Source organism: Crocodylus siamensis, chromosome 1, assembly GCF_052110815.1.
Source record: "Crocodylus siamensis isolate JL-2025a chromosome 1, ASM5211081v1, whole genome shotgun sequence".
NCBI classification, from domain to species: domain Eukaryota; kingdom Metazoa; phylum Chordata; order Crocodylia; family Crocodylidae; genus Crocodylus; species Crocodylus siamensis.
Window position 1 is genome coordinate 81,112,828 of NC_143395.1, and position 12,481 is coordinate 81,125,308.

The following is a 12,481-nucleotide window of genomic DNA, read 5'->3' on the forward strand; positions in this document are numbered from 1 at the left end:
ACTACAACACTTATTAATTTTATTTGAACTAATACTGAATAATATTGTAAACTTTTTGTAGTCAGTCCACTGCTTTTTAAAAAGCAATACGTTGAAACAAAATATCAGAATATTTGAAGTCTTACAGTTTTATATTTAACTGATATAAAGAGATTACTATCCTTAAGACGGTCTATAGCTAAAGCAAATACTATGCAGTCAAAAAAGGAGTAAGAGATGAATAATAAAATTTGCTCAACTGCTGTATGTTCAGTAGGACATCTCGGTTTTCCATCTATAATTTGGTAATGTGGGCAAAATCAAGCACTGAACCTTGCTAGTCTATCAATGTATCCATGAGTATTTCTGACTACATTTCATTCAGCAGTGGTACTCAACCATTTTGCCAGATGGACTGGATGCGCACTGCTCAAGCCGTCCACAGGCTGGATCCGGCTGATGGTCCCTGGTTGCAAAATTTTCCAATCCACCTAGCCTAGCCTATTGAATGGGTGGTATGCAGCACTATTCCATCATTACATGGAAGGTGGTGGACAGCTATGAGTCACCAGTGGAGGCAGAGAATGAATAAACTGGTTTCAGATGTATTTTCTCTTCTATCAAATCTCAACATTCACAACCTCAAATTCTAAAGAAATATTCATCTGACAAATGGACTATACTTTGTAAATTCCCTGAAGCTTGGGGAAATGTCACTTGATACTTAGGATGAGAACTGAAGTAAATTTAAATTTTTCTTTTACTTTTCCATCTTTAGTGCAGGAACCATGCAGGGATTCAGTATGTACAATAATCTGTTGCCATAATAGCCAGGTGCTATAAGAACTATGAACATTCTTCCTACAAAAGTCATAGACAGGAAAATCCAAGAAGGAAAATTCCATTTTTGGATATGACCTCTCACATAATCAGAGACATTTTTAATAATGAAATGTTGGGCTTTTGCAGTATACTGATTCAAACCCTAAGAGAATTATAACACAGGTTGTATAGACACATTCAAATGATCTGGGAGAATTCTCCCAGTTTGTTATCCTGGTAGAAAAACCTACCGAAACAGGTGAATGCTGAGCCCCTCAGGGGCAGAGAGCTTACAAAGCTGATGCTGTGCAGCCAGGCAGTCCCTGTGCAAAAATCTCAACATGCTTCATAGGCTCCCTCATTTTGCCTGGTGACAGATGGCACCAGTAGACAGGGCAGCCTTGATTAGCTGAACCAGGCTGCTCAGGGTCAGGCAGTGTCTCTCTGAAGCACAATGTGGAGACTGTGAACAGAGCATATTCTATTTTCTGCTTGACTAGAGCAGTCAAGTCCAGCAACTTGAGCAAGTCCAGCAAGCCAAGATTTGTTCCTAACACACTTTCTCCCTGTGTGAAGGGGGAAAGGGAGGAGGGAAAGGAAAGAAAACACCCTGGGAGAAGGAAGCAAAGCACCCTGCAACGCTAGAGGAATGTACTATTTGTCTCAGAAGAGCATGGGTGCAAACACTCGCTTGCCCAAGAGCAATCTTCCCAGGAGTGATTTAATACTAGTTGTTCTGCATTTTTTCCCCTCTCAAAGCAGACATTTGCTCTAACAGAAAAATCCTGAACATCCTAAGCATATGGCAGCAACTCTTTCAAGAAAAACTGAATGTCTCTATGTGGTCAGAGCCTACAATTATAATCACTAAAATCACCTGCCAATAGGATTTTGATGCTATATTAATATTTATATTTTATACATTAACTGATATTAATACAGACACATAATACATATTTACAGCCTAAAAAGAAGGAAAGAAAGTTATTAAACTTACATTGACTCTGAACATATTTTGATGCATTAAAAGACATCTGCCTATTGGCACTGCTGTAAAAAACCTTGGAAGAGAATGGGGTCCCTGAATTAACTTTCAAAATACGTGAGAAAATGTCACTTTACAATGCATACAAAATGAATCCTGCTAAATGTTTTCATTCGTTAAATAAGCTGTAAAGAAAAGCAAGTAAAACAAAAATACCTGGTGTCCAGCCATTATTTGTTTCAAAACATTTTCATAACATACTTCATCCATGTAATTCAGCTGCTGCACCTGGAACGTAAAAAGTGACATATCACAAACTAAAATTGAAAATGTTTCTTTACATTAGTTAAAACGTACTATTACATCTGTCAAAAGACCCATCTAATATGTATTTGAGAAATAAAATATAACGTCTAAAAACATGACAGAATATCAAATAGCGTCACTTGTTTGCGTACTTTTATCATAGATTCATGGAAAATCGTGGTTGGAAGGGACCTCAGGAGTTCACCTAGTCCAACCCATACTCAAGACAGGACTATCCCCAACTAGATCATTCAAGCCAAACATTGGTCTAGCCAGGTCTTAAAAAGCTACATGGATGGAGAGTCCACAACCTCTCTGGGTATCTGTTCCAGTGTTTTATTACCCTCCACAGCAGAAAATTGTTCCTGAATACCTAACCTAAATTTCCCTTGAGGCACCTTGAGACCATTGCTCCTTGTTCTGTTCTCTCCCACCACTGTGAATACTCTAACTCCATCTTGTTTGAAACTACCCTTCAAGTACCTGAAGGTTGCTATTAATTCCTCCCTCCATCTTTTTTTCTGCAGACTAAAAAAGCCCAACTCCCTCAACCTCTCTTCAGAAGTCATAAACTCTTCTGGGAGTGATTTAGTCCTGGCTGTTCCCAGGATATTTTTCTCCTGGACTGGCAGTTTTACTTTGAGGGGGGAAAGCATGAACATCTGTACACCCATAGTTTTTCCTGGAAGAGCAGTAACAATCTCAGGAGGAACTGAATGTCTGTATGAGGCAACAGGTAAAGCAAAGTAAATGCATCAGAATCATATATACATATATTACTATATTCACCACATTAAGAACTTTTAAATAATGTATTTTTACAGCTATGGATATAGGAGGTAAAGAATAGCATTTCAGAAATAACAACCGAGACTGATTAGAAAAATAGGTTCACCGCTTTAAATTCAGCTGTTTCATACAAAGGAACTAGAAATTCCTTTGGTATATTTTTTAACATGGTCTTCACTAATCTTAAAACTGGTAGTGTTCTTGCTTTCTAAATCTGACTTTCTCTCTGAAATACTCAAGTTTAATATTTGCCTTTTAGCTGTTATCAATCAAAATCTATTTTATTACAAATAATAGCCAAATTAATCAGTGATAAAATGGTAAAATTTAAACAGCTTCCGTTCATGTTTCCATAAAATTAATGGAATAGGTGACAAAGATTATGGACAATTTTGAATCCAAAATAGTAATAAAATATGGTTTCAGTTAAAACAAGGGAATTTTGAAAGTATTTTTTTAAAATTATTATTCTACATAGAAGAGTATTATAACCTTTAGGCACAATTAATGAATTTAATTATATCTACTGCAAACTTAAGATTTATTCAAGTTAGATAAGAACATGTAATTTTGTGTGTATCAAAAAGCATTGCTTATATTCAAGACCAAACAAAGTTTAAACAACATTAAGGTTGTGACAAACCATAATGAAAAAGGAATTCCAAGTCATAGCTAGATTGGCTCATTTAAGGGGAGACACATGATAGACAAATTACATCTCCAGCAATCACCAAGATATAAGCAGTGAAATGTACATTATAATGACTAACTCAGGGGTGTGCAAAACGGCAGATCCAGCCAGCAGCTGGATTCCTTTTCCCACTGGCCCCTGCCTGTGTTGCTGGAGATATTTTCCATGAAGATCCCAGTAGCAGTGGTGCTGTTACAGTGCGGGGCCAGGGTTTCCATAGAGACTGACCCCAGCAGCACTGGCAGAGCACACAGCTGGGTGGGGAGATAATCCAGGGCGGGGGCTGGGATCTTGCAGTGGTGACGGCATGGTCTGGAGTCAGGGCAGAGCCATGGATATGGAGCCAGGGCAGAGTCTTAGAGCAGCTCCCTGCCCAGCTGTGCACCCTTCCAGGGCTGCTGGGGCTAGTCTCCATGGACACCCTGGCCCTGTGCTGTCACAGGCCTGCCACTGCTCTTGGGATTTCCCCAGAAACTGGCTGCAGGGACACGGGCAGCGGCTGCTGGGAAACTGAGTGTGCTGCAGGCCTGTGGGCCAGAGGCTGCCCACTCCTGGACTAACCACATAATTTTTAGAAAAAGGAAATTTAACATCTCAAATATTCAGAATTGCTGAAAGAATGGTGAAACAAAGCTTTAAAGGAGAAAATTCCTTTAAAAAAATTCCAAACTTCCAAAGTTGGGGTCTTAGATAAAACAGCCCAGTCAGGGGTGGATGGGGTAGGAATAGCACAGCTCCAGGGCTGCAGCAAACAACCTGGCTTTCCCAGCTCAAGGGCTGTGTTGCAGCTGCATACAGGTGTTCACAAGATCAGGTTAACTCCTTCACAGATCAGGTTAACCTGATCTCAATCTAGTTAGTTACCCACTCAGGTGAGCTAACATACATTGGGAACATTTAAAGTTAGTTCACCCCATTTGGGAGGCAATTTAAGCCCTCTACACTATTGTGCATTTAGATCAACCTAACATTAGGTCAATCTAAATGTAACACCTGTATGTACCTGATGTTGAGTTGAAAGTTAAAATATGAATGGATACTCAGCAACAGCATATAGTCAAATTCTAAAATCCAGATGAACTTTATTTATTTTTTTAATTTCCATCTTGTATCCCATGGCTGTTGCCCAAAATAGAAATGACAAATTACTTTATTAACTTTTCTTATAGTTTCATAAACATAAATGCCTGTCTTATAACACACGGAGTGCTAATGACTGTGGTAGCATAATTTCAGTGAAAAACTTGCCTTTGAAGCCAAGAGTAGATGCCTTGTCAATCAGTACCATTTAAATAAGTGTTTAAGAGGTTCCATTCTCAACACTGACAGCAGTCTCTGTTTAAGTTTCTAATTATTTGGCATAAGGGCCACAGTTTATTTTGTATTTTGAACAGCACTGAGTATGCTGTTACTGCTTACAGTCATTATTTGGAAGGTAAGGGAAGCACTTAACAACACACAAATATGTAGAAGAATGTAAATAAAACATATTTTTTACTTGACAATAACAACTTCAAGTCTGACAGCAAATTCAATAAATAGAACATATATAGACATACAGACATGATTGAATAGCAATACTGAGACTAGAAGCCAGTTTAATTGTGTTGAAAGGAGAAACCATTTTCCATCTTAAATCATTTTATTTTTCCAAGGCATACACCACATAACATTTAGAGAACAAACTGAAAATTGTAAAAAGGAATCATTGCCTTTACTTATTCTCCATGATACATCCACTCCAAAAACACACGCACAGTTGTATAAAGGAAAGCTTTACAGTTCTCTAGGTAGTCAAATCTTTAAAAATAACTTTAATAAATGAAATACATAAAATTCTTTTTATCGTTTTGGCAATCAACTTCTACTGAAACCACTCTTAAACCTAACTGGATCATACCTGCAGAATGAAATGCCCTAAGTTAAAAAAATGTCTTACAGTTATATTCCACAATTTATCATTTCAAGATGTGCATCATTCAGAGATCAAAAAACAGCTGCATTTTACAGCTTCTTAAGCCCCAAATAATCTAGGATACAGAATTGTTTTCCTAATATAAAAATCAATCATGGTACAGGCACCCCTCCAAGAAAAATCTTAGCTAGGACAAATTCACAACTTTTGGATAAAGAAGTTTATCCAAAACTTCTCCAGCAGCTTTCCAACTTTTTTTCAATCACTTTAGACATGTCTGAAGCTGTTCAGGCCTAAAATAAACATTCTTCTTATTTTGAACCAGGGCAGTCTAACTTTAGTATGGTTGGGAGCTTCACATTATGCCAATATGTGGCCCCTGGATCAGACACCACAGGAGCCATAGGTGATGGCAGCCCCACAGGATCTCTCCCCCCACCCCCGCCCTGCCTCTGTATGGGCAACACCAATGGCAAAGACTCCTCTTGGGGATCTGTACAACTATGGGAGAGCCAGCTGTAGGGGATCATGGGCGGTATGCTGGCCCCTCATGGCCTACCAATTGGACAGCCTTGTTTTAAACAATCGGTACCTCAACAAATACTGTTCCAACTTTATTCCTTCAATACCTTTCCTACATTCTCCTTATGCCCAATCCTTTTTCTTGGTATCAGTGTCCTTCAGGTAGCGATAAACTGCTGCTGCTGGCTCATGGTACTTATGCTTCTGTTTTCAATAGATTCTGTTTTCTTGTAATTCTGACACTGCAGTGTCATTGGGCTAGATTGTTTTTTACAATATATGCCTTAACCAGAGACACTGCCAGAATTGTTTTGAAGTAAACTATCATTTGGTTGACTATCATTTTTCTTAATAAATAAATAATATATTATTTTGTATGCGAATTAGTTCAGTTTAGTCAGATAAGTAGTTTTCAACCTACTACAGATTCCTAAAAGGAAAACTATCTTCATGCAACAGGTAATGTTCTTTTATATATGCTGCTGTGTTCAACCAAACCTCCTTAGAACCATCTATAACAGGAGATTTCTCTCATGTATACATTAAATGTGTCACCTAAACTGTGCAACGTGGGACAGATTAAAAGAGTTCCCATTTTATGTGTGGCCAAGCTAGAAAACTACTCAGTATTTTCTGGTGCCACAATAAAGCTTGTTCTAACAAACAAGTAAAAAATAAAAAGCTATCTACAATTTTGGAATTTAAAATAAATTCTTAATTATTGAAAGGAATGTACAGTTTAGGTATGAGACAGGCACACTCTTGCTGTCCCCATAGAAATGTAAAATCTATCAGTTTAAAGAAAATAACGCAACGGTATATATAGGGGTACCGAGTTTAAATCTACAGAGTAAATTCCCCACCTCATATTGATCTGCTTTTAATCTCACAATTTTGGATAGACTGCCACTTGTTCACAAACTCAGAAACTAATCGGATTATGGTCTCAATCTCTCTCCTTTAACTACATATTCTATTAGGATTTGGGATTTTGATGCCTAATATCTTAAACTCTTTTATTTCCATTTAAAGTCCTATCAATCAATTGGTGTCTAAAACCATCCCTGGAGCCTGGAGAGTAGAACAATTCTTGATTTTGCCCAATAGCTCTTTCACATTGAGTGGGAACCAAATTTTGTGTGTTCTAGCTTCATGTAAACAGAAGACTACTATCTGCAGAAATAATTATTTTATACTTTCTACGACTAATTTTATTTTTTGCAGAGGCCAAACTGCATACCTACTGCTCTGATCAGTCATACAATGAGGAATGCTTTCTTGGGTTTACAGCTAGGAAATAAAAATGACACAGAGCTGGACTAGATGATGTCATGAGGTCCCTTCCAGCCCTACTTGCCTATGATGTTATGATCCTATCACATTAATCAACATCAAAACTGTGTTGTTGTACAGCGCGGATCAAAACCAGTTTGTTTTAAGTAAACAAAGAGAAGAAAAAATCACAACTCTATCAACAGCTTTTAAGTATGTAACGCATGTACTAATACTGAATCATATGTCTACCATGTTTTCCCCATAGAACGACTATCCCCTAATTGTATCACTCTATTGTTTGTTTTTATTTTTGTGAAACACAGACATTCCAGTCATTTCCCAATGTCAGTACCAATGGCATGGCTTTCTTCTTCTACTTTAAAGTTATAAAGCTCAGTCCAATTTGATTTATGGAAATTTTTCTTTTTTAATGACAGAGTAGAAATAAACTGAACATTCAAATAAAATGATAAGAAATCATTTAAAAAGCAACAATAATATGACTGAACATACCTGAAGCAATTAATGAAGGTTAAAGCATGCACATCATAATAAGTAACATATGGCAAATTCTCCTTGGGTGTACAGGCTTGAAATGACACTCTACAGTTGCAAGATACCTTTGTTTTCTATATGGCAGATGGAGTGGACTATTTAAAGACCCTAATACAAAAGTCACTGTTCACTTCAAACAAACAAACAAACAAACAAACAACTGTGTTATCAAGGTAGCCCTAAAAATTACTTTTGATTGAAAATATAATTAAAAAAAAAAAAGACTAGTATGATATTCTAAAAAGGCAGTCTGACAAATATTTTGGGGTACAAAATACTGTCCTTTTAACTGGAGTTGCCCAGCAAGGCCCGGGGGGGGCAGGGATTGGGGACCCCCACACCTGTCCTGTAGGCGCCCGCCTTAGGGCCCTGGAGGTGCAGGTGAGGGAGCTCCAGGAGGAGGTTAGCAGGCTGAGGGGAATCAGGGAGGCGAAGGATGAAATTGATGGCTATTTCCTTTCCCTGCAGGGCCACATGTAAGGAAGAAGCATCTCAGGAGATGCCCTCCACTGCAGAGTGGAAGACGGTCACCTCCAGAACCCGGGCTGTTCGCAACACAACAGTACCACTTCCTCCAGTCCAGCTGCAGAACAGGTACAAGGCCCTGGCAACTCTGGAGGAGAAGCGGCAACCGGAGAGGAGGCAATGCCGCACTCTCCATGATCTGCGCAGGCTGAAGGAGCTAAGCAGTCCCAGAGGAGAAAGCGTTGAGTGACTGTCATAGGTGACTCCATCCTGAGAGATAAAGAGGGCCGCATCTGTCACCAGGACCACTCGACACGCAAGGTCTACTGCCTACCCAGAGCAAAGATTCAGGATGTGACAGGGATGATCCAGGCCATGATCCAGCCCACTGACTACTACCCTATGGTCCTAATCCATGTGGGTACTAATGATGCAGCCAGGAGAAGCCCTGATCACCTGATGGCAGACTACCATGCTCTGGGGGGCGTGCTGAAGAAGGAAGGTGCACTGGTGGTTTTCTCTTCTGTCTTACCAGTGGGTGGACATGGAAGACGGCATGTGATGTGCATCGCAGAGACCAACTGGTGGCTTTGGCAATGGTGTCTTGAGGTGGGCTTTGGCTTCCTCGACCAACCCACACATCATGACAAGAGACATGCTTGGATGGGATGGGCTCCACCTTTCCCCTAATGGTAAGTGTGTGTTTTCTTCTAGGTTGGCAGATCTCCTCCAGCAGACTTTAAACTAGGCTCATTGGGGGAAGGGGAAGACGAGGGTGGAAGAAGCCTTGGGACTGCCAAACCAAGCAACACCCACAAGTACAGCCCAGCCTAGACCAACGAGCGGAACATATACACAGATAAGCAATAGGGGCCAGGGCAATGCTGAAACTAGGGGGCCAGTGCACACATCCTCAGGAGGACTCAAATGCCTCTACACAAACGCTTGTAGTATAGGAAACCAGCAAGAGGAACTTACCCTTCTGCTAGCTGACACCAACCCGGACATAGTGGGGCTCACTGAAACATGGTGGGACCCAACACATGACTGGGCAGTGAATATCAAGGGCTCCAGGCTGTACAGGAGGGATAGGACAGGGAGGTAAGGTGGGGACGTGGCGCTCTACATTAAGGAGGAATACACATCCTCATCAATTAGCAAAGAGTCAGAGGAGGGGCACTCTGAAGTGCTCTGGGTTAGAATACAAGGCAGTCGAGGGGAAAGAGATTTAATGGCGCGGGTCTACTACAGACCACCCAACCAAGGGGAAGAGCTAGACCAGGAATTCTTAAGTCAGCTCACAGAGGTAGTTAGGTCTAAGAACGTGGTCATCATGGGTGACTTGAACTTTCCAGATATTTGCTGGGAAGAGCAGTCAGCCAGGTCTGACAGCTCACATAGGTTCCTAGCCAGAATGCAGTACCTCCGTCTAACCCAGGAAGTGCACAGCCCCACCAGGGGAGATGCCTTGTTGGACCTGGCGCTGGCCACCAGCAATGACCTGGTGAAGGGGCTGCAGGTGCTCGACCATCTGGGCGACAATGATCATAGCCTGTATTGTGGGCCAGTAGGGGGAGCTCCTGCGTTGAGCCGCCCACCTCCCTGCGCCCGACCACCTTCCAGGCTCTGAATGCCTCCCTAGGGGCACCTTACGTCTGGCCAACCCCCTTCCTGGAGCACACTCACTAGCCTGGGGGTAACGTAGCTGCCCCAAGAAGGGACTCACTCTTGGCCCTGTGCCCTCAGGGAAACACAGGCCTCAAGTCCTATGGGTACTTGACCCAGTACAGGCATTTGGGGGCACTTCCCCAAGTCAGGGGCCAAAAATGAAAGTTTCCCTTAGTCCACAGACCTAAGGGGTCTCTTAGGCATAATTTAGACCCACCCCTTAATAAGTCTCCCACACCAGTCACAAAGGAGAACTTCACTGATTACAGGGGTAGGGTGAAAATAGGGTACAAGATTGAGCAATATCCTAAAAATCCTAAAGAGCAAACAGTCTGGCTGAGGTACCCTTTTGATCATGCATCTCGGTTACTGCCAGCTAGATATCTAATCAGATCTCGAGTAGCTTACTCACAAGCATCTTCCAAAGGCAGGTGAAGTTTCCCTTTGGAGGCAGGCCATTTCTAGCTCATGAGTTTTGGGGGAGAGAGCCAGTTTCAGATGGTAAAGCTCCTCTGAGTCCCCCACATGGCAGCTGCCCCCTTCTCCTGGGCAGTCTTAACTTTTATAGCCCCTGTGACCTCATTGACCTGGTCCAGCAGAGGCCAGCTCTGGTTGGCTGTCGGCCAACCAATTTGAAATATATCACTAGTTGTTGGGCAGACTCCAGCCTACCAGGTAGAAACCCCTCACCCAGGTAGCTGATACCAGTCATGTAGGCAGAGGGAGCAGGTTTCCCCCCTCCCTCAGAAATGTAGCCAGCTCAGGTTACCTAAAGAGATAGGGTAAGAGTGTGCCTCCTCTGCTGGGCCCATTCTAATCAAATGGTCACAGCACAGAGATTTAATCACACTGTCACAGGGCAGAGGTTTTGGGGAGAAACCAAAGTGGCTTTCTGCCACAGCCTGCTGGAATTCACCATCCAGTGCAAGGTAACAAAGGCCTACAGCAAGGCTGCAGCCCTCGATTTCAGGAGGGCGGACTTCAATGAGCTAAGGAGAATAGTTGGGGAAGCACTGAGGTCCCGGAGGGGAGGGGAGCCAGGTGTCCAAGAAGAATGGTCGCTCCTTAAGGAGCTGATCCTCCAAGCCCGAAAGGAAATAATCCCAACATGGATCAAAGGGGGCAGGAGGGCGCAAAAGCCCCCATGGCTCACTAAAAGCATCCGAGAATGTCTCCTACCTAAAAGGGAGGCGCACACCCAATGGAAGGGAGGGGCCATCACCAGGGAAGACAATACTGCAGTTGCTCAGGGATGCAGGGGGGCAGTCAGGAAGGCCAATGCGGAGATGGAACTGGGACTAGCTTCCTGGATCAAGGACAACAAGAAGTCCTTTTTTAAATACACTGGGGCAAAAAGAAGGTTCCCGGTAACATGGGGCCCCTGCAAGACACGCTAGGAAATCTGGTTGGCACACCAGATGACAAAGCTAACCTATTTAACAATTTCTTTTCCTCCATTTTCCTGAGCAGGGACCGGAACAGCCACCCCCTTACACCTCAGGGGAGGGGCACCTAGGCCAAGGGTTAGTGAGGAACTAGTTAGGGAACTTCTGGAGGAACTGGATGTATTCAAATCAGCTGGTCCGCACAATCTCCACCCTAAAGTGCTGAGAGAATTAGCTGAGGTCATTGTGGGACCCCTGGCACGGCTTTATGAGTGGTGTGGTCCCAGAAGAGGGCCAACGTGGTTCCCATATTCAAAAAGGGGAGGAAGGAGGACCTGGGGAACTATAGGCCAGTTAGTCTTACCTCGATCCTGGGCAAGCTTTTTGAAAGAATTATTCTGGCACATGTCCACGAGAGGCCAGCAGGGGAGATTATGCTTAGGGGCAACCAACACAGGTTCATTAGAGGCAGGTCCTGTCAGACCAACCTGGTGGCCTTCTACAACCAGGTCACCAAATCCTTAGATGCAGGGGTAGCAGTGACATAGTCTTCCTGAACTTCAGGAAGGCCTTCGACACTGTCTCTCACCCCGTTCTTATTAAGAAACTGGTGGACTGTCAACACCTACATAGTCAAATGGTTCACCAACTGGCTGGAGGGTTGCACCCAGACAGTGGTAGTGGATGGGTCATTTTTGACCTGGAGGGATGTGGCCAGTGGGGTTCCGCAGGGCTCGGTCCTCGGGCCAGCACTGTTCAACATTTTCATCAGTGACTTGCACGAGGGGGTAAAAAGCACCTTGTTCAAATTTGCTTATGACACTAAGATGTGGGAGGATGTGGGCACGCTAGAAGGAAGGAATAGGCTACAACTGGACCTAGATAGGTTACAGGGGTGGGCAGATGAGAATAGGATGGGATTCAACACTGACAAGCGCAAGGTGATGCACGTGGGGAGGAAGAACCAGCACCATACCTAGGCTGGGGAACTCCCCTCTTGTCAGTACAGAGGCAGAAAAGGATCTTGGGAGTCATCATTGATGCCAAGATGAACATGGGCAGGCAGTGTGGGGATGCAGTCAGGAAGGCCAACTGCACCTTGTCACACATCCACAGATGCATCT

The 12,481-nt window shown here is 42.8% G+C and overlaps 1 protein-coding gene across 3 annotated transcripts in view; it reads right to left on the minus strand.

The window, feature by feature from the left end:
* ASCC3 (activating signal cointegrator 1 complex subunit 3) overlaps positions 1-12,481 on the minus strand; it is a 560,200-nt gene that overhangs the window by 291,781 nt on the left and 255,938 nt on the right. For all 3 annotated transcript variants that reach the window (XM_090037230.1, XM_090037224.1, XM_090037218.1), the window contains one exon: positions 2,003-2,074. In XM_090037230.1, coding sequence (XP_089893356.1) covers positions 2,003-2,074 — 72 coding nt within the window. The remainder of the gene's footprint in view (positions 1-2,002; positions 2,075-12,481) is intronic.